Genomic DNA, 26,722 nt, shown 5'->3' on the forward strand with positions numbered 1-26,722 from the left:
CCACCATCCATGTCACCAACTGTAAGAAAATACTATATGCTGGAGGACTGAGTACTTAAGGGGGTGAGGGGCAGCCTCTATCTCAGGAAATTGTTTTCTACTTTAACATAATCTTGCCCTAAGGGAATTTCTTTGGGCTCCAGTTTTTACTTCCTTGCCCGATACTATGAGCAAAGCTTTCTTAAAAGTCCTTAATAATAAAAAGTGGGTTATAGAAAAGTTCATGCAATCACTTCACCCACCGCCACATACAAATCCATTTGATGGCACCTCAAGGAAGCAGGTGCCAAGAGAAAAGACATCATTATGAGCAAGCAAACTTATTTCCTACCAGACCCCCGTTCCAGTCTGGGGTACAGAGGTGCTTAAGCAGAAGGATGTGTCGGGACAGACAGGGAGGACTAGAAGGCCAGAATGAGGGTCTGCACACCTAGAGAAGGGCTCTGCCTGGCAGGGACAGTGGGAGAAGAGAGATCAAATCTCAGCACAAAAGTTTAAACAAGAGAACTGCCAGGTAAGGAAGTGGAAGTGAAGCATTTTCTAGTAGCACAACCCAGGGTTTTCTCACTAGGGAGTGCTGCAGTACATGGTGTTTGCTGAGTAAGCTCTTGGCTGACACAATGCTGAGCAGGAAGATGAATTAAAACTGAAGCTGAATTGAAAGAGCATTTCCATATCCCACCCATATTCTTGAACCCAGCAACCTGCAGCTATTTTGTCAAGAACTGGGAAGGTGTTGATAAAGTTAAACTAAATGATCCCAACTGAAGTCTCCTGGCTAGAGGCCTCTCTGGGGACACACAGGGAAAGCTACCCCAGAAAGAATCCTGTTTCAGGAAGTTGAGTAGGGTGCTCCCTTTCACACACACATGTGCACACACATTCACACTCACTCTGCCCAAGTTTCAGCAGCCCCACTGAGCTGCCTCCCACCCCCCACCCCCCTTTTCTATTCATTCTCTACCTGTGTATCAAAAAGACCAGCAGGGCAGAGCCCCCCCCATACTGTATAAAATAGTTGCTATTCTCAGCACCTGGGCCTGGGAGCCCACACCACAGGATTCACCTATATACATATCCTGCTGCAGTGAACAGAGTCCTCCTGCATTACTGTGAGCTGAAACCCTGAGAAACGTTCCTTCTCTCACACTATAAGAGGCAGACACTGTAACAGATGATTTTAGAGACCTCCTACCTCTCTCAACCTCGGAAGACAGAGACTAGAGACTGGCAAATCACAATCTTCAGGCTGAGGGCTGTGACCCCACTCTCCCCAAAACTTTATGGGAATTCATTAATGGGTACATATAGGGAACAAGCTATTCTGCTCTGCAATCTAGAACAGATCCCGTGCCTCCTTGGCCTGGGAATCCTATATAATAGAACCACCCAACTAGAAGTCCCTGTGCCTTAGCCAAGCAGGACAAAGGCACAGCAAAGTGGACACTGGGATACTGTGGCCTCCCAGCCCACCAGACCAGATATCCCAAGAGGGAAAGGTCGGTAAAGAAAATACAAACGGTTAGTTGGTGCAAGTGATTGATAAGAGCCAATCGTTTATTTTCACTGCCCCGGTCACAAGCGCTCCCTCTGGCCCACTCCTGCCTGCTCCTACCTGCTATGGAAGGTACTCTCACACTGTTCCCCTTCTCCCCACACCACGACACCACTGTCCCTTTCTTGGCTGCCAGTCCAGCTGCCTTAGAATGTCAGAAGGGTGACATTTTTAGTTCTTTTCCTGTCCAACTGCAGGGTATAGAACAGGCAGCTCTAAGTGCTGCTTTCTGCGCAAATGTTTTTGATTACAAATATCTAACTAGGTTTGAAATGTTTTATAGAATAAGACAATATTCTTTTCAACAAACTTTAAAAAAAATGTACAGTTTTGTTGTTTGTTTCCACCTCCCACCCCCAACCCCTGCTTGCGCACCCTCCCCCCCACCACCCTCCCCGGCAGCTCAGCCCCACCCCGACAGCCCCTGTTTTCCTTGGTTGTGTTTTGGGGGGTGCCTGGCACCCCTAGAGATTCAGCTTCGTGGCTGACAGGCGTCAACATCAGGGGCTTCACCGATACCCTTGGTAACCGTAGTAGTTCCTGTAGTATCGGTCTCTGTCCTGGGGGTGGTGGTAGTAGTAATTCTGCCACTAGAAGAGAGGTGAAACCCCATCACTCGGAGCCAGAGCTGGTTGAGGATGAGAAAGCACAAACTCATCCTTCTGGTCCTGCCCCCACCACCCTCTACCCCAGGAAGATACTCACATCCCGATTGTATTGTCTGTAATAGTCTCTGTATCTGTTGTACTCATAATCTCGCCCATAGAATCGATCATAGTCTCCCCTGTATCGATCATAGAAATTACGGTAACCCTGAGAAGAGAGGAAGAATAGATTTATGAGTTTTCAGCAGCAGCATGACCACCATTACCCCCTCTTAAACATCTCATGTCTTAGTTTGATATTATAAATACCACAAATACTTTTCCCAGGATAAATTCTTCCAGATGAATACATTAAAGGGCAAAACCCTAAGCCCTGAGAAAACAGCCCAAACCCCTCTGCTCCCCCAAGCCAATAGGAATGGCTATCACAGGCCAAAGGGAAGAGCAGAAGGAGAGCTGCACTCACCCCTCTGTTTCCAGACTGCCCCCAGTACTGCTGCCCGTAGGCCCGGTTGTCGTAGCCTCGGCGCTGCCCGCCCACTGGAAGAGAAATGGAGAGCGCGCTCAGACAGCTGGCGTGGGGTCCTGGCTCCACGTCTGAGTGGAAATCAAAAAATGGAGCCAAAGGCAATTCTGGGAGAATAGGAAGCCTGCTTGGGCCAGGCTCACACATGTTACTTAAAGCACCAGCCAGGATCTTTAAAAAAAAGTCTGGGGGGGAGGGCAGAGGAATCAGAGACATAAGAAAACCAAGCCACCTTGTTTTTGAAGCTCCCCAATTCCTGCAAAACATTTAAGATGGCAAAAGTATACATGGCAGAGTTAGAAACACAAGTAAAAACTGCCATTTTAAAGTCACAGATTCAGCCCTGGAAGCCCCAAGATATCATACAACTCATATCCATCATTTTATACAAAGGGAACAAAGTCTATTCAATATACTCCTTTTCTTAAGGGTGGAAATTATTCCTAGCGTCCAGCATGTAGCAGGAACTTAAAACTTCTGCTAACAAACACACACACACACACACACACACACTTAAAACTTAACTTCTGCTAACACACACACACACACACGCATGCACACACATTTTTAAAGAGTAATGAAGGTATACTGGAGGTTTAGATTTAAACTAGACATTCAGTGGGGAAGTTTCATTAATAGCCTAGTTTGCTTTGTAACCCCCCCAAATTAACAAATAATGCGTTTACTTTCTAATCTATACAGCTGGGTTAATCCAAAAGACAAAACAGCAAAAAAACTTGAGAATCAAGATTTCACTGCACAAATCCTCCTCCTAACACACCAACACAGTGAAGTGGAGAACCCACATTAATGTGAAAACTAGACAGACCAGAAGGCACTGCACTTTTCAAAGAAACATTTTTGTTGAAAAGTGATTTTTTGTTGAAGGATTATGGGAAAAGCATAAGAAACAGCTGGGGGGTAAATGACAGCAAGAAGTAAGCTCCATAAAGAAGGCACTTCCTTATTGTTAAGGACTTGTCTTGGTTTCCTGGCTTTTCACTGAGGGTCTTGCTATACTCAGCACAAAGGACAGACTGAGGCTGGGGGCTGGCAGGTTCCAGGACTCACCATATCCTTGGCCTCGGCTTCGGTTCTGCCGGTTACGCTTGTTCCGGTTGTTTCGACGGTTTGTTCGCTTCTCGGAGGGGGGCAGCAGCTTTCTTGCCTCTTCCTTGTACTTGGTGACAATGGGCTGAGCTTCCTCCTTCTCCAGCTCCCCATATGTCACCTCATCCATATAATCGCATTTTTCAGGCAGAGAGAAGTTGGCTATAAGAGTAAGAGAGAAGCTTGTGGGCCTGAAAAGTGCATAGACGGGTAAGAACTCATTACGAAAATTTTACTACAGGAAGCAAAAGACTTTCTAAGCCTCATTTAGTAATGAACAAAAATATACTGGGATCATACGGACTCAAATTTAAATAATCAAATTCACTTTCTCTTCCCTAAGTTTCCCTAAATTCTATCAGTCCCAGGCAAAGAGTTATCTGCTGACAGTATATTTACAAGTTCTCAAGTGATCCATAACAAGTCAGTAGTGAACTGATTATAGTTTATTATCAGGATAAAAGTACAGAAGCTAAAAGTAACTGAGAAAGTTTTGGTGTTGAATAGATATAATTTAAAAGAAATTCAAGCCCAGAAGAATCTCAATCTACAAGGACCACAGAAAACCAAGAATACAAAAGCTCTCATTTACCACCTGTACCAGACTGGAAAACATATTTGCCAGTCTCTGGACAGTAAGTTCGTAGGTTAAGTCTGAGGAGAATTCATTTCAACAGGAATCCCATGATTTAAAGAAAACCCAGTTAGCCCTGTTTTATAAAACTAGAGAGATGAGTCTTAGAGAATGGCAGGTTTTTTTTGTTGTTGTTTTGTTTTTTAATTTGTAAGCTTAATCAGGTGGTGAGTCCAATTGCAGCTGCTATACCAGATGTGGTTTCTTTGCTTGAGCAGATTAATACATATCCTGGTACCTGGTAGGTGGTTATAACTAAATTTATGAACTAAATTCCTGATTGCCTGACTATCAGTCATGCACTGGCACAATTCATTCTATATAAACTTAGAGGACCTGGCCCACAGATGTGTAAACCAGTCCCTATGGCTAGGGATTATCAGAATATAAAGGGCCAGCAGTTGACAGGGTAGGTGCGATGCCATCAAATAAGACAGGAAGGAGGGCTGGGGTTGTGGCTCAGAGGTACAGCGCTCGCCTAGCACATGCAATGCCCTGGGTCCAATCCTCAGCACCACATAAAAACGAATAAATAAAGGCATTGTGCTCAACTACAACTAAAACAAATATATTTTTTTTAAAAAAAAAAAAGGAAGGGAGGAATCACAATCCTAAGCAAACAGTAGGAAGAGGGGGGTCAATCAAAATAGCTAAGGCTACCTTGTGTGGACTTTGTTCTCAGGCATTGTAATGTATTAATGATTTCATTCAATGCCAAAAAAACAGTTGAGTGCAGTGGCCTTCACCTGTAATTCCAACAACTCAGGAGGCTGAGGCAGGAGAATGTCATGTTTGAGGCCAGCCTCTGCAATTTTGTGAGACACTATCTCAAAATAAAAAATAAAAAGGGCTGGGATTTAGTGGATTTCAATCCCCAGGATCACAAAGCAAAACAAAAACAAGCCCTGCCCACACACCCCCCCCCCCCAAAAAAGGGCAAAGAACAACAAAATGTAAGCCTATAGGTATCAGAAATCAAGATACTCGCATCACCACATTTTAATCTGAACTCTACTCCCTTTCCAAGGAATACAAATCCCATGAAGGGAGAGTTTTTATGCTATTTCCTTATGTTTAGAACTGTGCTGGACAAAAAGGAGACATGCCATAAATATTTATTCCATTAGTAGCTATCTCAAGGAAGTGTTAATTTATTACTTTTATTTTTTGTAGTGCTGGGATGAAACCCAAGGCCTTACTAGGTGAGAATTCTACCACTCAACTACTATTCCCAGTCTTTACATGAGTTTTAATTATCCTGTTATCTATTACCATTTTCCCTATTTTGGGTCTTACACAGGATGAGTCAAGGGGTGACTGCTTCTCCATTTACTCTGCTCAATCATTTCTTTCTTTCTTTTTTTTTTTTTAATATTTATTTTTTAGTTTTCGGTAGACACAACATCTTTGTTCGTATGTGGTGCTGAGGATCGAACCCAGGCCGCACGCATGTCAGGTGAGCGCGCTACCGCTTGAGCCACATCCCCAGCCCCTCAATCATTTATTTCAAGTGCTTACATCCATTAAGTAGCACTTTAGATTTATACTTCAGATGTGGAGAGTCACTCCTGGTACTAAAGGATCCCAATACAGTGTGCGCTGAACAGGGTCAGGATTCCTAACTTATAATTTTAGCCCACCTTTCATCTCTAGCATTATAGACTCAGGCACATCATCTCCCTCCACTTCCTTGCGCAATTCCAGCCTCTTCTTCCAATCTTCCTCATTAGGGACAACCACCACCACTTTCCGGGAGAAGGTCTTGAATAGCAGTAGCTTCCGCCGCTGGCCAGAGTTGTATACATTACACTAGGATCAGGAGGAATAACAGATGTTTAGGGATTAAAACCACCACTCAACTTCAACCATATAAGATTAGGTCTCAATCATGTAATACATGATCTCCTTTAATTTTTCAAACTCTATGTGACTGTGTTTTATATATCAGGAAAACTGAGGTTCAGGTAAGATTGAGAGACTTGTCCAAGATCACAAATCTTTTTTTTTTTAATTGGTTGTTCACATCATTACAAACTTCATGATGTATCATCTCCAAGATCACAAATCTAATAAGTGATAAGAGCTCTAATTCTCCTTCCATTGCCTCTATTATATGAGTCCACATATTCTCAGACAAAAATACTAATTTGAGATACCTCTATAAAGTTCCATAAACATTAAAACCATAACTCACAACCAGTTGGTCATATTAGGTAAACCTAATTCTGCCCCTTAATTCAGTCTATTTATGCACCCCACTTTGACTACAAACAGATTTATCAACTTAACTGGGTGCCAAATTTTCATCCTTGCATCTTCTATAAAAATCAGGTTTCTTCTGAATGTTTGAACAATACCTGATCAAGAATAAAGTTCCTTTTTGTCCGGGAAGCAATCTGGACCAGCTTACTAAGGCACTGGGAAGCTTGCTGAACTAAAAGGTCTCGGCTTTTAGGGTCCATCTCTGGCTCCTCAAGCCCCTTCATCTGGTAAACATAAGGGAAGGGAAAAGGAAAGCAAGGAGTTATGCAGTAAGTGAAAGCCCAAGAGCCACTGCCACTGCTTTGATTCATTCCTCTCTCTCAGTTATAAGAATGTTGTCTATTTCCAGTCCACCTGGATGATATATTTTAAAGATTTTGTCTGTATTCAGAAATTAATACAGCAGAGAAAAAAAATTTTTTTTTTATTTAAAACATATATAGCTGAGTGCAGTAGTGCATGTCTATAATCCCAGCACCTCAGAAGGCAGAGGCAGTAGGATTAAAAGTTCAAGGCCAATCTCAGAAAGTAAGACTGCCTCAAAACATAAAATTAAAAAAAAAAGGTGGGGGGAAGGGGGGGAGTAGGGAGAAAGGATTTAGTTCAGTGGTAAACTGCTCCCGGGTATAATCTTGAATACTAAAAACAAATGAACAAACAAATGAAAAAACCCACCACCCACCCATACACAGAAAAATTTATACTGTTTGTTGGACCCTTGTTCTCAGACACTTCAAAGACCAACTTTTTCACTGACAACAGGTTATAGGAGTTTATTGGCACCCCCAAAGCGTATAGTATGTATCTGATTAATCCCCCAAAACTCACCCTCATTTGATTAAGCACAGTCTCAGCTCCCAGGACATTGTATCTTTTCTCAGGATTTTCTTTTGCATATTTCAGTGCCCACTGGGTCTTTCCAGATCCAGGTAGTCCCACCATCAGAATCACCTGCAAGTAAAGAGAACCAGGAATGTAATGAAATGTAGGCCACTTTTAAGAACATCTACCCTAAATCAGTTTGGTAATGCTTAGAGAAAAGATCTAGCATTACAGACCTAAAAGTTTGTGTATAGTGTTTGTCATACCTCACACTCTTCTATGGTCTTGGGAGGGACTGCAGTGCGAACTCGGTCCTCAACAGGCACAGCATGGATAAACACATAATCTTCCGGTGGTGGGAAGAAGGGCTCCTCCTTCTGACCGAAGTTTAATTCTACAACACAGTTTTTGCAGAGGACATGGGGTAGAAGGGCCCGGTCTGCCAGGGATTCCTTGTTGATCCGGAATGCCACACCTAGGTCTTCTCCATTCTTGGAGAAAGAAAGTTCTACTTCTTCAGTTTCAAAATTCTATAAGGTCAAAAGACATGAGAACTTATGGGTAACGAGGTTTGAGGTAGATTAAATTTTATCCTTTAATTTTTTTTGACACTCAAACTGTTACATGCATCAAATGCATAAAAGGTAACAGTTGATGGGAAGCACAGTTGAATTTCTAGGGCCCTTTATCCACACCATGTTATCAACCTACAGCTTCAGGAATACTTACAGCAAAGCAGCCAATGACATCATTCTCCCCAAAAGTCTGGCCAAATTCCTCAAACTGCCCATTCTCTGCCTTGAGTCCCCGTCCATCAAAACCATAAGAGAATTCATCCTCACCTAGAACAGTCAACAAATCAGTCACCTATCCCCAAAGTTCCCATAGACTAAGCAATATGTTAGCAAACACAAGCAAAGAAGTTACAAAATAATGTTACCGAGTTGTGGACGGGAAAAATCAACAGACCACCCAACTCGAAGGAGAGAAACCTCTGTGCAGCCTTCTTTCATTGGGAGATTCTGGGTTACCTGGTTAAGTCAGAAAAGGAATTCTTACATACTCTTAACTCAGGAGCAAAGTCTGAGTTAGAAATACACATCTCTTTTGGTGGTATTAGGAACTGAACCCAGGGCCCTCTACCATTGAGCCACATTCCCATTCCTTTTTGATACAGGGTCTCAATAAGTTGCTGAGGCTGATCTTGTGATCCTTCTGCCTCAGCCTCCCAAGTCACTGGGATTATAGATATGTGCCACCAGGCCCACCTTAAAAGACAATTTTTATACAAACAAAAAATGACAACTATTAAAATTGAATATTGGAATAACTTTCACTGATCTTAAACCAAAACCATGGAGGACAACCTATTTGACACTAGACAGTTTAATAAATGAATGATCTTCATGAGCTAGTACCTTGGCTTCAAAGCAGACTTTTCCCTTTGTTACTCCATAAGTACTCCTTGCCCCAGACCAAAGGGTGGGGAACTTCTCTGAGAAGAGTGGCTGCCCTCCATAACGGTCTTTGCTTACTTGAAAATGGAGATCCGAGGTATCTATTAAGAAAGAAAGATGGAATTGGTTTACTATAATGGTTAATACATGAGATCCACCAAAAGTGTACAAATATGCCCAGTTGTTACAAATGGACACAAAGTCTCTTGGAATTTGTTAGCCATGAAATTTTAATACCCAGAATCATTTTTAGGAGATAAGTTAAAAACCCCAATCTATCTGCCTTAGACATACATGTGTCCAGGTTCACAAGAGTTTGATCTTCTTCCTCATCTTTTGCCTCTTCTTCTGGAGGTGGTGGAGACTTTGAGCTATATACATGAGAGAAAAGCAAATACAATGTAACCAAAGTCCTGTTCTTTGAGGGGTGTCTGCAGGACATTATGTCCATTTTAAACTCTCAGTGAATATCAAATCCCAGCAGACAGCTTCTTTCAATAAATGAGAAAGGGCAATAGGAGCTTCTAGATTCAATCTAAAAACTTATGCCTACAAAAACCTATTCCATTTTTACTCCACCCCTCCTTCCAGACTCTCCAATCAACACCAGGTATACCAAAATTAGAGTAGACACTCCCTTCAAGGAAAGGGACTGTTTCCCTCACCGGCTGTGGTAAGCCTCCTCTCGGAATTCATAGTAAGCTCGGCCATGTTCATCCTTCTCATCCCGCTGTCTCTTTACCCCCCGCCGCTCACCATCTGAGCCTGCTGGTTTTGACTTTTCACTATCTTGATCATCTCCTACAAAAAGGAGGGAAAGAAAATCAGCAGTTTTCATACTGGAGTGTAGAATAAGCTCAGACCAATAGAAACTAAAGGGGATCTGAGGATCTGTCTAATCAAAATAGTCAGGTTATTCCCACTGCATCCATAGAACATTTTATTTCCAAACATTATCTTTCTAGTCATTGGCTGGAATTTTATGGTAGGGGAGGGAGGACATTATGGACTAATTACAGTCAAGCGGTAGATAAAAATTGGACAATTTTTGCATTCTAAATTTATCTGCTTAAATCAGGTCAAACTTGCAGATTTCCCCGTTAATACCACACACACACACACACACACACACACACACACACACACTCCTAGATCTTTGACAAACCTTCAGGTTAATTTTATTTCAATTCTTACCAGATTTCAAGGTGGGAACTTAGTATTTTTAATATTTTCCCAGATTCATGATATAAATAGCTCAAATTTTAGAGTCTGCTTTTCCTGTATTAAAGTGCATAGCTGCTCATGGCTGGTTTAGCAAATAAACTCAAGTACATGATACATAGCTATATTCTTAATCAGGGAATTTTTTTTTAAACCGAAAGTTGCAAGAGCAAACCATCAAGTCATAAGATACCCATAAATAATACTCCATCTTTACTGCAGGTAATTTGGGGCAGAAAGGTGTTGCCATATATTTAGCAACATTCTTTACAAAAGGGTGGGGGACAGTTTTTCCTTAGACTTTTATATTTTGCAACACTAAGAAGGTTTTTATTTATTTTGTGATGCTGGGGATCAAACCCAGAGCTTCCTCCATACCAGGGAAGCCCTTTACTACTGAGCTACATCTCTAACCTAAGAAAGCTTTTAATTTTTTTTTAAGCAGTCTTTTATCCTTCAATGTTTTTTATGTGCTATCTGAGTACACACAAGTCAAAGGTTACATAATATGATTTTTGTTCCAGGACATCAGACAAAATCTGCAAGGTGTGTGTGACTGTTGTAAAATAGGTTCCAATTAACTTGCTAGTAGTCTAAAAAAAAAAAAATTATTAAAAAAACTAAGGCAACCCAATTTACAGTAAGACAAGGAAGGAGCTCTAGCTTCCCTCCCTGATAGATACTGTTATGGATCAACTATCCATCCAATCACTTCAAAAGGAGAAAGGTCACTAACTCTCTGTGGAGTCTCTACAAAGTCTCTTCCACCAGGTTACTCAAAGGACCAACCAGAACCTCAATCATTTCAATCCAGGAAGCCAGGAACCTGAAATGTAAAAGTCTAATGCAACTGTACAGTAAATCTACAAATATGTCCATTCACTGACTCAGTAAGATGATTAAAATTTAGTCCTAATACAGGCAAGATAAATGCCCTAGCCAAGTTACTTGTTACAAATGCACCAGATTAAGACTTTCTCCACTAGTTAACTATTAAGCTCAACAAGCTCACAGTAGAGGCTGTCCCCTACTGCTCAGGCAAGGAGCAAGGTTAAATTTCCAGATTCTCTGCGTGGCTCAATATCAATGTTTTTTTAAAAAATATTTTCTTAGTTGTCAATGGACTTTAATTATATGCAGCGCTGACAACTGAACCCAGTACCTCACACATGCTAGGCAAGTGCTGTACCACTGAGCCACAACCTCAGCCCTCAATATGTTTTTGACAAGAAAACTTTGATAACTTAATCTATTGCTTAATATTTTTACAGTGAGAAAGTCAACAGTCAGTCAAAGGCCTAAGCCTGCAACTGTCAGTCAATTGGTCCCCGTAATCACCAATTCCTTGGCTATGAAAAAGGTAAGGAACACTGAGAGAGACTGCTCCACAGGTAGCTCTCAAGCAGTTCTGAGGCAAAATAACTCTTTCATCCATTAGTACTAAGGAACCAAGTTAGGCTGGAACCTAACCTCCTGCAAAGAGTGGCGCCACAGAAGTGGCCATACCACTCAGAAAGGTGGGCAGAGGATGAAGGCCACTATCCCATCAGGAATCGTGCACTTTCAGGTAAGTGGGAACAAGGGATCGAACCCGCGACGCGGGGCGAGATGCTGGATAAGGGGTGCACCCAGCAGGTTGGAGTCGGGCACTGCTAGCTCCTCACCCTGTTCCTCTGCGGCTTTGTCACCCGGAGCCTCGGATCCTGGGGTCTCATCCCCGCTCCGCTCCTCGGGTTCGTCTTCCTCCCCTTTGCCGGTGCCCTGCTCTTCGCCACCATTTACGCCACCTGACCCGGCGGTGGCCTCTGCCTGCTTCTCGGAAGCATCGGGCTCGGCCGCGGCCTCCATGGCTGCCGCCTCCGGTGGCTCTGGCGGCGGCTGCGCGGCCTGGCCCGAGGCCTGAGCAGGGGGTGGTTCCTCGTCCTCGTCCTCAAGCAGCGCCTCCTCGTCCTCCTCCTCCTCCTCTTCGTCCTCCTCCTCGTCTCCGCCCGGGCCGCCGCCCGGCGCGGCCACAGGCCGAGGCTCCGCCTTGCAGGCCCCGCCGGGCCCGGCCCCGCCACCGCCAGCCTCGTCCTCGAGCATCTCGGCGTCCAGCGCCTCCTGCAGCCGCTGCGCCAGATCCATCTTGAGGCCGCGCGAGTCCAGGCCCCGCCGCTGCAGCTCAGACCGCAGCTCGGTCACTTTCAGCCGCTTCACCTCCATCGCCGCCACCGCCTCCTCCGCCTCCCGCCGCCTCCTCCCCTGCGAACCGTCGACCGAGCCCGACCGCGCAGGCGCCGCCGCCGCCCGCCTCCGCCTCACGCGCCAGCACTGGGCCCGCGCGAGCGAGCGCACGCACGCACGCAGTGGCGGAGGCCGCGCAGTCCCCACTGCGTAGTGTTTATGTCGCCTTCTTCCTCCCCTCCCCCTTTTGCCTCAAGGAGCCCAAAACAACGCTACTGGGAGCAGCTTCCTTTCCAGTCCTTCAGTTTCCCTACCGCGGGCGGGCGCGCGCCGAGGACGACGGGGTTCCCTTCCTCCTCCTCCTCCTCCCGCCCCTCTCGCTCCCCGGGCCAATCAGCGACAATGGTTTTACCGCGCAGCCGCAGCAGGGTCCGAGAAGGGCCAGGCTGGCTGCGGATCAAGTGCCTCGTAGGAAGTAAGAGTGTGCGCGCTCGTCTTTCCGTACTTCAGCCAGGGGTTTGCGCAGCCGCCCGGAACTCCCCTATCATGCGCCCCTCCAACCCTCTCACCACTTGTACTCCGGGTTCACTTCCAGTCGCCACAGCGTCTTCGGACTGCTTGCTCGGCGGCTTGTCTTCCCTATTCTTGTATATGCAACAGCGTCTTGACAGTAACTAGAAGCTGTAAAGGAAGCTGTTGCAGCATGAAAGCAGTTGTTTTAGTGACTAGTAGGCAAAAGGCTCTCCAGAACCAGAGAATACACTGTTCCTTGGTCTTCCTTTTCTGTGAATGTCTCAACTTCTACCTAGCAACAGACTCCCTGATCCCGCCTTATGTCTCTCTCATTGGCCGGCTTGAATCGTCGTCTGCCGCTCTGATTGGTCATCTGTGATCGTTCAGATTTTTCCAATTGGCGAAGAGACCAGGGGGATCTTTTTTTCTTCGGGTTGGTCCGCTAAGGTAGGCGGGGTCGTTTCTGCGGGATTACTTTTCCGGAGCCGCTTCTGATTGGATGGTGTGGCGCAATGCGTGCGACCCTTTAGCTACCAAACTGTCCGGAAGGTAGACTCTTTCCTCTCCGTGCTCCCGCCCTTAAACTGAGACCCGGGAAGAGACTTCCGGGCTTGGCCTCCGCAGGGCGCCATAAACTGGCCGGGCGAATGGTGCCTTGCAGTTGGATCGCTTGTGAGGCCTCCTCAGCCTCGCCTGAGAGTAGGGAGCACGGATGTCATTCACCTCGGACCTTCAACTCACAGCACAGACATCGACAAATGCCTGTTGAATAGGACAAATAAAGAGCCGGGATGGAGGAAAGCCCTCTTGTGTTTTAGCGAGTGTTACCGCCTACTCCCTTCTTCTTCCAGGTCAGGGGGGGGGTGTGTCCATAAGAAAGGGGGAAGCGATTCTGCCAGCGTTCTCACGCCTGCCGCATTTCCTTAGCACGGCCTTTAGTTTTTCGCGGAGTCTCTTTTCTCCAGGGTTGATTCGTTAGGAAAACACTTAATCTTTGGCTTCATTATTCCCACATTCTTTTCCTAACTAATTTCCTGCACTTCCGGAGACTGAAAAAGACTGCAGAGAAGTGGTGTCGGGGGTGGCTAGAAACAAGCCAAGCTTCTCTCCCGGAGTCTCTCCTGGAGAAGAGTAATCAAGTCGACTACCAAAATCAATTGTTTTGATCCCAAGCCCAGAGTTTCAGTGCTCTTTCACTTCCCAGTTCCACTAGAGCAGTGGGCGACCAAGAGTTATGGAGAAACGCCTGCAGGAGGCTCAGCTATACAAGGAGGAAGGGAACCAGCGCTATCGGGAAGGGAAGTACCGTGATGCAGTGAGTAGGTACCATCGAGCTCTGCTTCAGCTGCGGGGCCTGGATCCAAGTCTTCCCTCCCCGATACCTAATCTAGGACCTCAGGGCCCGGCTCTCACACCTGAACAAGAAAATATCCTGCACACGACCCAGACAGACTGCTACAACAATCTAGCTGGTAAGAACAAGGCTGAAGGGTGGATAGAGAACGTCAAGGCAGTAGCATAAAACTGAACCCTGGGGGCGGGGAATCCCTGAGCAATCTTTTCTACTGTCTTCCAGTTATTCGGATGCGAATTGAAATTTATTTCCGATCTATAGAGCACTCAGAGTTACTATAGAGCAGGGCTTCTCAAACCTCACTTGGACTTTGTTAAAACACAATTTCCTGACCCCTACCCTCAGAGATTCCTATTCAGTTGGCCTGGGGTGTGAGTCTTAGAGGCTCTACAGTGATGCTGATAGTTTTAAAACATTTTACACAGTATAGATAAAAAACTGGCATTGTTTCTTTAGATAACTAGTATCTTTAGTCTTGGATGGCCTTGAGTGAAGAGGTGATAGTATGACTAGGATTAACTTACTAAGAAAGAAGACTTTTAAAGTTTGTTCTGTGACAAGCAAAATAATCATAGAACTAATTAACTTATTTTAATATATTAAAAATGATTGAACAATCCAAGTTCAGGCCACACGAATTATTAGGAGCAGTTTTTATGTTTCCTAATTGTTGTTTAAAGAGTGACCCTCCCCCTCCACAGTGCTGGAGATGGAAATCAGGGCACAGGCTGTATTACTTGGCCACACCTTTCCCCATAAAAAAAGGGATTTTTAAAAATCTAATTAACAATACTAGTTAGCATTGGATTGTTGAAAACCTAATTCTTTTAATAAGTGTGTTCCAATGCTATTCTTAAATTCAAGTAACAATAATAGCAATTACTGTAGCTTGTTTTAATTAAGTCAACAATTATAAGGTGCTGAGGATTAGCAGTGTAATAAAACACATAAAGATCCTTATACACAGGCTGGGAGTGTAGCTCAGTGATAGAGTACTTAAGTTTTCTTTTTTTTGCGGGGGTGGAGGTGGGGGTGGGGTACCAGGGATTGAATTTAGGGGCACTCAACCACTGAGCCACATCCCCAGCCCAAGTTTTTTTAATTCTAATTAGTTATATATGACAGCAGAATGCATTATAATTCATATTATAAATATAGAGCACAATTTATCATATCTTTGGTTATACACAAATTAGTCACACCATTCCTATCTTCATACATGTACTTAATGTCCATCTCATTACACCGTCTTTCCTACCCCCATGCTCCCTCCTTTCCCCTCCCTTTCCTTTGCTCTATCTAGAGTTTGTCTAATCCTCCCATACTCCAAGCCCAATTTTTGTATTTTATTAGAGACAGGGTCTCACTGAGTTACTTAGTGCCTCACCGTTGCTGAGGCTGGCTTTGAACTCTTGATCCTCCTGTCTCAGTTTCCTGAGCTGCTGGGATTACAGGTGCACGTCACTGCGCCCAGCCAAGTATGTAGGTTTGATACCCAGTACTGAAAAAAAACGGAAGAGAGAGATATCCCTGTACTCATGCACAGGTATGGAGGTGTTCAATTTTATTTATTTTTATTTTTTATTTTTTTAAGAGAGAGTGAGAGAGAATTTTTTAATATTTATTTTTTAGTTTTCGGCGGACACAACATCTTTGTTTGTATGTGGTGGCTGAGGATCAACCCGGGCCGCACGCATGCCAGGCGAGCCCACCACCGCTTGAGCCACATCCCCAGCCCAAGGTGTTCAATTTTAAAACGATGGTTAAGGAGGGACTGGGGTTGTGGCTCAGCAGTAGAGAGTTTGCTTAGCATGTGTGAGGCGCTGGGTTCGATCCTCGGCACCACATAAAAATAAAAAAATAAAGGTATTGTTTTCCAACTACAACTAAAAAAAAAAATTAAAAAGGATGGTTAGGGAGGTCTCGTAAAGGTGAATTTATTAAATACATGGATAGATACTAATTAAGCTGTTTATATATACTAACTTATGTGTCACAACAATCCTTTGAGAAAGTTTAAGGAAACAGTGTGGTGGGGCTGAAATTCAACCCAAGCAGTCTTAATTTCAGAGCTTAAATTCTTTTTCTTTTTTGATACATAGATTGAACCCAGGGGTGCTTTATCACTGAGCTACACTCCCAGTCCCTTTTATTTTTTTAGTTTGAGACAGGATCTCCCCAAGTTGCTTAGACTGACCTGGAACTTGTGATCCTCCTGCCTCAGCCTGCCCAGTTGCTGGAATTACAGGTGCATGCTGCTGCACCTGTCCAGAACTTAAATTGTTATTACAGAATTCTGTACTTTTTTTTTTTTTTTTTTTTTTTTTTTTGGTGCTGGCACATGCTAGGCAGGTGCTTTACCTCTGAGATATACCTCTGGACCTAAATACTGTACATATTAAAGAATAGAGTATAAATATTAGTGAATTGATCAAACAATAAAGACACAAGATATTTTAGATATGATACTTGTAAATATTCATCACCATTGAATATATCATATGTTACTCTGTTTATTTCTCATCTCTCTGATTAAATATATGTTGCCTTGACTTTTAGGTGGTTTTTTTGGGACTGTGACTTAGGCATCTCTAAAGCCTCTGGGGATGCTTGGTAGATGTTCCATAAAGATGCATTGAATTGGCCTGGTTTGTCTTGAGAGGTTGAGGTAGGCTGGCAAGTTCAAAGCCATCTTTAGCAACTTGGTGACCTAAGCAACTTTGAAAGACCCTATTTCAAAAAATAAAAAAAAGGCCAAGGGTGTGGCTAGGTGGTTAAGCACCCCTGGATTCAATCCCTGGTACAAACAAAACAAAACAAAATTAACAATTTTCATTTATTGAGTTCCTATAACATTTTGAGCAGTTTATTTACAAAAATTCTTCAAAGTACTTAATGCTTATCCTTATTTTACAGATAAGGCAATCAGATGATGTCAATAAAATCTCCACTGGCATCTCATCACATTTAGGAGAAAATCCATATTTTGACTCTTGCCCATAGCACTTAACACAACCTGATTCCTCAGTATACTGAAAGTTGAAAGCAAATTTCCCCTTTCAAACTTGTGGGCTCTCTCTACAGGACTAAAATACCCTGTCCTTTGAATGATTCCTGTCATTCAGATCTTGGCTCCAAAGTCACTTTCTTTTTTTCTTGTTGCACTGGGGATTGAAATCAGAACCTTGCATGTGCTAGGCAAGTGCTCTACCACTGAGCTATATCCCCAGTCCTGGAATGTCATTTTCTTAGAGAAGCCTTTGGTAATTGAGCAGCATTCTAACTTCATTCACTGTCTATCCCAACAGTTTTATTTTCATAAAATTTTAAAAGTGTTTTGTATTCCTCCCAATTTTAGACTAGAACACATAAGCTTTATTTAGTCTTTCTGGAATCCAAATCGGTTGCTGTTCTCCTGTGGAAAAACAAAAACAGAACCCCGACTCCAGAAAATCACTGGGTCAGGATCTTTTCATTGTCCTGTTAGAATATCTTTCCAAAGTACTTTAGTCTTATGTACATTTTTTGGATACATATGTCTTTCTGTAGCACTAAGTCCTGATGAATCCAAATTTAAAAAGTTTAGAGTAAAAAGGGTTATTTTAAGTTTATCTTTGGGGGATATATACCCCTTTCCAATTCCCTTTTTGTTTTAATAAGCACGTTTTAATTCTATCTTGAATGTCTGTATCTAATAGTTGTCTTAGCTTTTTGCATTTTCTATCTGAAATACCTTTACTTTATATTTTTAAGCATTTTCTATCTTATTTCTATCCTCTAGTTTTTTTTTTTCCTCCGTCATGAAGGCATCTTAACCACCTTCAATTTAACCTTTTAAAGCCTTTTAATTATCATCTATACTGTACTTTTAAATGTACTTTTTCACCACCTATTGCTTCACTCTTAAACGAGGCTTAGATTCTGTTTAAATCGCTTTCAGGTTAGTTCACATGGCTGCCCTTCAACCAAAGGCCTTTTTTACTCCATTAAGAAGCTTTGTCTCAATCTGCCATGTACAAATACCTTTTTTTTCTTCTTCCTTTCTCAAACTTTTAAAGTCTAGTTTCCTCAAAATCTTTTTAAATGGCATTTTATAACTTTTTACTTTACCACACAGAGATTATCTCATCTAGAAACATTTCTTTTTTTTTTAACCTTCCATATTAAAATATATTTTCACATCTTCAATCTTTTAATATTTCTTTTTTAGCCATTAACCCTTTTTATAAATTCACATTCTGAAATAACCCTTATAAAAATTTCTGATTTAGACAAATTACTCCACTTTAATAAGATGAAATACTTTCATGTTTTTTATGGTACTATAATACTGTAATTGAAACCCAACTGAAACTTCTTATACTCTTTGTATGTAAATTACACCTGATAGAATCTTAACACTTAGTAAACTTGTTTCAGCAAAGATACAGACCAAAGCAATATTAAACCTTTTTTTCCATTTACCAATTTATGAAAACACACATAATGATTAAATATATTACCTTATGGAACTTAGTAAGTAAAGAGTACTTGATTTCATATTTAGTGGTTGATATTTTAACACTTTAGCTTTGAAAATTAATCAGACATATGTGAAAAACAAGATCTTAGACAATTGTAGTAAACAGAACTAGCCATCTCTTTCTTGTTGAAGAAAAATCCTTTTACAGGATACCATGATGGTCCCATTGATATATTTAATAACTTCTCGTTTAAAAGCCATGGGCTGCATTTTTGTATTGTATCAACATATGCCCTAGCTGTTCTTGGTCTTACTGGGGTGCCTTTTTTTTCTAACAATTTCTCTTCCTCGGAGGTGAACAACTTCAAACCTTGAGTTAACCATTTTCCCCAGTTTGCCTGAGAAAGTTCTAGGAACAGGCAACTTGAAATAAAAACAAAATAAATCAGAAGGAGAACACATTGTTTTTTGAAATGGTCACCCATTCTCTCACCTTCCCTCAGGGGCGAGCAATTTCACTTACCCCCAAGCTTCAGGCGTTCCGCGTACGAGCCACCAGATGCCACAGTCTCTGGCTGGGCACAAATCACGAGTCTCCACACAGCTTGTAGATTCAAACAGCAATTCTTTATTCCCGAACTCACACCGGCCGTCTACAAACACGCTCTGGGGGAATCCATGTTCTCTGCCCAAATCCACTCCGCATGGGCTTCTGTCTCCCCAAATATACTGTCTGACCCTAAGCACTCAAGAGGAACTCAGCAGCAGGATACGCCCTATTCTAAAGGAGGAACACCCTAATCTCCTATTATGCTAAACCGCCCTATTCTAAAGGGGAAACACCCTACTCTCCTATTATGCTAAACTGCCCTATTCTAAAGGGGGAACACCCTAAACACGGATCCTGCCCTGGTCCTTGAGCAAGGTCACCTTTCAGAAGTCCTTCCACTAGACAGCATGGGAGTAAGCTGGCAAGGAATTTGTCATACCTACTTGGCTGATGGCTCCCAGCAAAGATGTCTACTTTGTTTCTTTTATCTTTGCTCCTAGTTCAGTATCTAGTACATGGTCATGTTCAGTTGCTAGTTGTCAAATGAATTAATGATGCTAGGGTAATGGATTAGTTGACTGCTGAGTGAATATGTACATATAAATCATACAACACTTGGTGGAGATGTTGTAGAGGGATACATACATAAGCCTAGGCCCTTTAATGTCCTCCTCATCCTTGAATTTTGATCCATCTTTGCATCACAATTTAGTAATAGTGTACTTAATTCCCACAATTGTGAAATGGGGAATATATTTCCCTTCCCATTTTGGTAACAGGGATTGAATCCAGGAGGGCTTTTCCACTGAATCACATTCCCAACCCTTTTTATTCTTTGAGACAGGGTTTCGCTAAGTTGCTGAGGACCTTGCTTAGTTGCTGAGGCTGATCTTCAACTTGGCAATCAGCCTCAGGGTTTCTGGGATTACAGACATGCGCCAGTGCACCCTTCCTTCTTTTCATTACAGAAAGGGGCTGGAACTGGGGGGCTAGGATGTAGCTCAGTTGGTAGAGTGTTTGTCTCATGTGCATAAGGCTTCTGGGTTCAATCCCCACCCAGTAGGGATGGGGCGGCTAGGGATGTGGTTCAGTAGTAGAGTGCTTGCTTACCTAACATGCATAAAACCCTGGGTTTGATCCCCAGTCAGTGGGGAAAAAAATTAGAGAAAGACGAATATTGCCTCCTAAGCATTTTATATTTTGAAGTCCCATTAAATGGTCCAATACTGAAGGGATACATTGTCAGTGAGAATGATGCTGATTTTGGAGTTAGAATTTGATTCAAATTTCATAATCATTCCACCTAGCAGCTGTGAGATCTTGGACAAGTTGCTTAAATTCTAAGAGCCTTGATTTATTTATCCATTAAGTAGTAATAGTGTGGATGAGATGATTAAAGAAGATAAGAGTAAACCAAACACAAAGAACAATGCTTGCTATTTCCTCACAATTAATAACAAACAGTGTTTTTGTTTTTTTTTTTTTTAAGTTATTATTTGTTTGTTTGTGCTGGGAATTCAACCCAGGGTCTCATGCATGCTAGGCAAGATTGCTACCACTCAGCCCCAGCCCACAATCACTGTTTTTAATGAAATGGAAGTACTAGAACTGTGGTGAAATACAGGATTCAGGACACAATCATAGGTAGAACAGATAAAATGAAGAAGTGTTTTAAATAAAATTGTAAAGAATATTCTTTCTGGTTTTATAACTGGGCCTAACCCAGTGCTAGCTATAAGAATGCAATTGGCAGATCTCAAAGATTGCAAGCATATAAACCTTTTATTCCCTGCTGTATCTACAGTGCCTGGAAGAGTTTGTGGCAAATGGGAGACATGCATATTTGTTGAATGAATGAACATTGAGATCATTTTTGTTGGATACTGCCTTGAGTTGGAGTAGAATCAGTATAATAAGGCTTTCTTCCTCCTTCTTTCCACGTTTTATTTGGCCCATTAGCCTGTCTCCTTCAGATGGAGCCTGTGAACTACGAGCGAGTGAGAGAATACAGTCAGAAAGTCCTGGAACGACAGCCTGATAATGCGAAGGCCTTGTATCGGGCCGGGGTAGCCTTCTTTCATCTGCAAGACTATGACCAGGCTCGGCACTACCTCCTGGCTGCTGTTAATAGGCAGCCTAAAGGTGAGTGAGAAAGGTATTGAAGTGGTGAGGACAAATAAAGTTGTCCTGCTAGCCTGGCACTGTGGCACAAGCGTATAATCCCAGCAACTCAGTAGCCAAAGCAGAAGAATCACAAGTTTGAGACCAGCCTTGGCAACTTAGTGAGACCCTGTATCCAAATAAAATACAATATAGGACTTGGGATATGACTCAGTGATTGAGTGCCCTGAATTCAATCCCCAGCACACACACAAAGTATACAGTGAAAAGACTTCTTCCACACCTGTGTTCTTATTTCAAGAGAAAAGCAATATTTATTTATTTAGTTATTTATAATATCTTTCTTTATGTATTTGTTTTTATGTGGTGCTGAGGATTGAACCCAGTATCTATACATACAAAGCAAGCCCTGTACCACTGAGCTACAGCCTCAGCCCCTTTATTAATTTTGTATATATCCTTATGATATATGGCTATTTTTATTTTTTATATGGTGCTGAGAATCAAATGAGTGCCTCACATGATAGGCAAGCCCTCTGCCATAGAGCTACGGTCCCAGCCCCCTAGCCCTTTTTTGCATTTTATTTAGAGACAGCGTCTCACAGAGTTGCTTAGGGCCTCACTAAATTTCTGAGGCTGGTTTTGTACTCACGATCTTCCTGTCTCAGACTTCCAAGCTGCTGGGATTACAGGTGTGCAGCAGTGTACCCAGCTTGCACTGAGATTTTAACCCAGAACTTTGCACATGTGAAGCATGTACTGTACCAATGAGCTACACCTCCAGCCTTATTTTTTTATTTTATTTTTAAAAATTTTAGTTGTGGATGAACACTATACCTTTATTTTTATGTGGTACTGAGAATCATACCCAGTGCCTCACACCTGCTAGGTGAGCGCTCATATGTACAAATTAAATTTTTAAAAAATGTATTTTTTTTTCTTTTTTGGTACTAGGGATTGAACCTAGGGGCACTTTACCACTGACCTGCATATCTGGTCAGTCCAATATCTCCAATCTTTTTATTCTTTTTCAATATTCAGGATTTAACTTCAGGGGTACTTTACCACAAAACTCTTATTACCCCAGCCCTTTTTATTTTTTTTTTTATTTTGAGACAGAACCTGAGTTCTGAGACTGGCCTTGAACTTGAGATCTTCCTTTTTCATCATTCTAAGTCACTAGGATTATAGGCATGAGCCAGCATTCCAACTCCTAATCCTTTAAAAAAATTTTTTTAAATATTTTTTTAGTTGTAAATGGATGCAATATTTCTTTATGTATTTATTTTTTATGTGGTGCTGAGGATTGAACCCAGTGCCTCACAGGTTTGAGGGAAGCACTCTACTACTGAGCTACAGCCCTAGCCCCCTTTTTAAATTTTGATACAAGCTCTCATTAAGTTGTTCAGGGTCTTGCAAAATTGCCCAGGCTGGCCTCGAACTTGGAATCCTCCTGCCTTAGCCTCCCAAATCAGTTGATTAAGGTGAGGACCACCTGGCAACATGTAATGTTTTGATAAGTTATGTCGTGTTTAAATCAGGTTGAACATCTCTCTTCCTTTTATTGTTTAATTTTCTTTTTTAAAAAATATTTTTAGTTGTAGATGAACATGATGCCTTTATTTTTATTTATCTTTATGTTGTGCTGGGGATCGAACCCAGTGCCTCACATGTGCTAGGCAAGCACTCTTTCACTGTATTATTTCTTTATAGTGAAAACTTCAGACCCTTCTTGCTTTTGAAATGTATATTTTCATTTTCTGTAGTCACCCTGATATGTGCAAGAGGGATTTGAGAAGCACTATTCTTCAACATTCGTTCCCTAGCCTTTTTGAGTGTTACTGTGGATCCCAGTGAATAACCTTAATAATCCTCATTCTGTCCCTTTTCCAGCTGGGTACTGGCTTGTGCTTTAGCTATCATTCTGTCCCTTAGCTCAGCTAACTCCAGGCGTGACCTAGAAAAAGAGACAGCCTACTGAGAGAATTTGAGATTTAATACTTTGTTTTCAAGGCAAAAAGAACGCTGAAGATCATGACACGCTCATTCCTGTGTTGGTTGGTTTACTACTGAAAGTTGTCTCCCTTTTGTGCATTCTGGAGTGAAGAGAGGGTCCCTAGACAAATCTCACTAATTTAAATTCATGCCAAACCCACTCTGAATTAATAAAGATATAAAATTTAAATAATCAGTTCATGTTTCTTAACTTTCAATTATATAGATTAGCTACCACCAATGCAAATAGTATCTTTAGAAGCTCTGCTATGATGGTAATAACTATTTCACCAAATTATGAAATTATCAACCAAAATTATAAAATTATCAACCAATCCAGCCCTAGCAGATTACATGTGGGGTTGGGTACTGGGGTTTGAACCCAGGGCTTCTTGCATCCTAGGGAAGTGCTCTACTATTGAGCTACTTTCCTAGCCCTTTTTATTTTATTTTGAGACAAGGTCTCCCTAAGTCTGGCCTGGAACTTGTAGTCCTCCTGCCTCAGACTCCTGAGTTGTTGGGATTACAGGCATGTGCCAAAGTGCCCCATTAATTTTTGAAGAATTAATGTGGCATTAATCAATGAAATTTACTATTGAATAGAATAATTGTGATATATTTAGATTTTGGAGAGATAAAATGAACGAGAGTGTTTTAACAACCCTCACCCTAGAGTGCAATTATGGTCTAACTCTTAACTGCCTTCTCAATCATCTCCCAAGATGCCAATGTCCGGAGGTACCTTCAGCTAACACAATCAGAACTCAGCAGCTACCATAGGAAAGAGAAGCAGCTGTACCTGGGCATGTTTGGTTAAAAAAGAAGAATGATGTTCTTCCACCAAGGGGAAACCTGAGCCTGAGCAAGAGAAATTAACTGTATACCTCTGACCCAGGTGGATTTCTGTTTTGTTTACTATTCTGCACAAACTTTGTATTACTTAGACCATCTGTGTCTTTTTTTTTTTTCTCTATCCATCTGTTTATTTACATGACTTTCAATATATGTTATTGTTGGCAATGTTTGCCTTGAAAAATAACCAGAAAACATTCATCAGCTACAGGTGGAATTAATTATATTTCTAGCATAGATTTAATGATAGATGTTGCTAGGTATATTCATATTCAGAGGAGAATGCTAACAGAGAATGAAATGGTAAGGATAAGCAGAAAGCAGTTTCTTCCTTTGTTTTCTTAGATACCCAAAGCCAAACAGGAAAATATATTTTTTGTGGAACTAGACAATTATAAATTGGATCCAAATGTATTTAAACGAAAGATTTGAAATTAATCATTTTTATTTAAATTAATTCCTTTTTCTCTTCATATTTCACGAACATTCAGATTCTTCCCCCCCCACCACAAAAATATATCTAGTTTGTCTTTTTCCCCTGGTAATTCTAGTTCTTGCTTTTGCTTGTACTCTTAAAAGCTTTGGAGTCATATATTTAAGTATTTATTTAATAACTCTTCAGCCCTTGTATCTCTTATTAAAAAAAAAAATGCCTGAGTAAATGTTTTAGTTTTTAATATGTGCACATCTATAGTATGATTGTTTCTCTAAAAAAAAAACTTAGGCTATTATTACCAAGTCTTCTAGAAACAATACCATGTAGACCAGGATAAAAACTTTAATACCCTCTTTACCTGTCCTTGTATTTTGTAAGAGCACAGGTCCTTGTGGAGGAGGGCAACAATAAGGAAGAGCTGTGATTGCTTGGTGTCTTGAAAGCACCTGATGGAACTCTCTGGAAGCTGTTAGGCAGTGGTGCAGGTTGCAGATCTATGCTATTCTGGCTCATTAGAATGCTCCATCAACTAGGAGCTTCTTTGTCATTCTATTTACTCATTGTGGATAATGTCTGCAATGATGTAGGTACTAAATAGTAGGTGAGATCATACATCACACACTCCACCTTTGTAAGGAGAAGTAATATGCATGTGTCATTGTCCAGTATAGAACCATAAAACAAAACAGATTTCAGAAAAGAAAAAACTAAACACCCTCATCCCTTATCAACAACCCAATGCATTAAACTCCTCTTTTTTGTTCCTCTCTATACCTTTAAATAACTTGACCATCAGCTTACAGCAGAAAGTTTTTCTACCAAATAATCATATGGAGTCCAAAGACAGAAGTAAAAAAAAAGTATAGGGTTACTGGTGAAATTTTGTCATGGTGAATCTTATCAAGTCTGTTTAGCCAGGTTATCCTTGATGTTTCCTGTAGTAATTTTTCCATCCACTGATTCCTACCCTTCTCCTTGATTATAAATCCCTACTTGTTCTTGTTGGAGTTGAAATTAAGTCCAATCTCTTTCACCCCCCACTGGAAGACCTGGTTACAGTGGTTCCTATACCAATTGACATGACCCCATGAATACAGTATGCCTTACTATGCTTTAATTTTTTTTTTTTTTTTAATTTTATCATGGTTGCATGTTTTGTTTGTTTGGGGTTTTGCTTTATGATGTTCTATGGTATTTTAAATTTTTTTCAAAAACAATGTTACAGTAAGCTGTTTTCTGTATCAATGAGGAAAAAATAAAACTGGTATTTAAAAATGCATTTTAGAAATTTATTTCATTAATTTTCTTCTTAGCACTATTAAGAGAGAGCACAGCGCTTAGGTTACATTTCAGGTTTTATTTCAGAGGCTTGCTCTCAAAGAAGATGTTAATGAACAGAAAAGTTGACAAAGGAATGCAGTCTGATTCAGGTCTTGAGGGGTTCTGACAAGCCTGCATCCTGATGGAATTGGCCCGGGGTCCCTAAATCTCTGTATTCAAAAGTTTGTGGAGGGGGAGGCCACTCTCTTTACCAAACCTTAATTGTTTCCACAGGATTTAATGATTTCGAATGAGGACACAAAGTATTCATGGTGATATGAAGGGTCATACTTAGGCACATGTAAGACAATTATAGAAACTTTGTTTCCCAAATTCAGAACCACCACCTTCACAGTTTGCCTGAACCCTGTACTACCTGTACTAACATGTAGTCACTATTTTATTTACGGACTGGTGTAGCTCAGTGATAGAGTGCCTAGCACAATCTAGACCCTGGGTTTGATTCCTAATACTGCTAAAAATTTTTTAGTATGTATTTTTATTTAAATTTTATATTTTTAGAGACAGGATCTCATTATGTTACCCAGACTGGCCTGAAACTCTTGATTGATCCTCCTGCTTCAGCTTCCTGTGTAGCTGGGACTAAAAGATGTGTACCACCTTGACTGGCTTTAGAATTCACTTAGCAATGAAAATGTTAAGCCTTATCAACTTTCACTTCCCATATTGTCCTATGAATAAGTTTCATTTGTTTTTCTTCAGGACTGGGCAATAAACCCAGGGCTGTGCATAAGCTAGACAAG

General features: G+C 41.5%; 2 protein-coding genes across 2 annotated transcripts; one reads left to right on the forward strand and one right to left on the reverse strand.

Annotated features, from left to right (window-relative positions):
• Positions 1-1,952: 1,952 nt before the first annotated feature.
• Positions 1,953-13,169, reverse strand: Hnrnpul2 (heterogeneous nuclear ribonucleoprotein U like 2). The gene is made up of 14 exons (XM_076847371.1): positions 11,857-13,169; positions 9,637-9,772; positions 9,266-9,342; positions 8,933-9,072; positions 8,455-8,545; positions 8,244-8,356; positions 7,781-8,044; positions 7,521-7,643; positions 6,788-6,916; positions 6,071-6,239; positions 3,758-3,958; positions 2,627-2,700; positions 2,261-2,368; positions 1,953-2,145 (listed from the first exon to the last, which is right to left on the reverse strand). The coding sequence occupies exons 1-14, from the start codon at positions 12,392-12,394 to the stop codon at positions 2,065-2,067; spliced, it is 2,244 nt and encodes a 747-aa protein (XP_076703486.1). The 5' UTR covers positions 12,395-13,169; the 3' UTR covers positions 1,953-2,064.
• Ttc9c (tetratricopeptide repeat domain 9C) lies at positions 12,126-25,897 on the forward strand. The gene is made up of 3 exons (XM_076847372.1): positions 12,126-14,340; positions 21,194-21,376; positions 24,073-25,897. The coding sequence occupies exons 1-3, from the start codon at positions 14,103-14,105 to the stop codon at positions 24,165-24,167; spliced, it is 516 nt and encodes a 171-aa protein (XP_076703487.1). The 5' UTR covers positions 12,126-14,102; the 3' UTR covers positions 24,168-25,897.
• Positions 25,898-26,722: the final 825 nt, after the last annotated feature.

This window comes from Callospermophilus lateralis, chromosome 2, assembly GCF_048772815.1.
Source record: "Callospermophilus lateralis isolate mCalLat2 chromosome 2, mCalLat2.hap1, whole genome shotgun sequence".
Taxonomy (NCBI): Eukaryota; Metazoa; Chordata; class Mammalia; order Rodentia; family Sciuridae; genus Callospermophilus; species Callospermophilus lateralis.

Excerpts from the sequence above, each read along its gene's own strand:
- Hnrnpul2 (XM_076847371.1), bottom strand. The coding sequence starts at position 12,394 with ATGGAGGTGAAGCGGCTGAAAGTGACCGAGCTGCGGTCTGAGCTGCAG. Across the intron at positions 6,917-7,520 it reads CTGTGCTTAATCAAATGAGG|ATGAAGGGGCTTGAGGAGCC; the intron begins GTGAGTTTTGGG and ends TATGTTTACCAG. Across the intron at positions 6,240-6,787 it reads GGAACTTTATTCTTGATCAG|TGTAATGTATACAACTCTGG; the intron begins GTATTGTTCAAA and ends TCCTGATCCTAG.
- Ttc9c (XM_076847372.1), top strand. The coding sequence starts at position 14,103 with ATGGAGAAACGCCTGCAGGAGGCTCAGCTATACAAGGAGGAAGGGAAC. Across the intron at positions 14,341-21,193 it reads CTGCTACAACAATCTAGCTG|CCTGTCTCCTTCAGATGGAG; the intron begins GTAAGAACAAGG and ends TTGGCCCATTAG. Across the intron at positions 21,377-24,072 it reads TGTTAATAGGCAGCCTAAAG|ATGCCAATGTCCGGAGGTAC; the intron begins GTGAGTGAGAAA and ends TCATCTCCCAAG.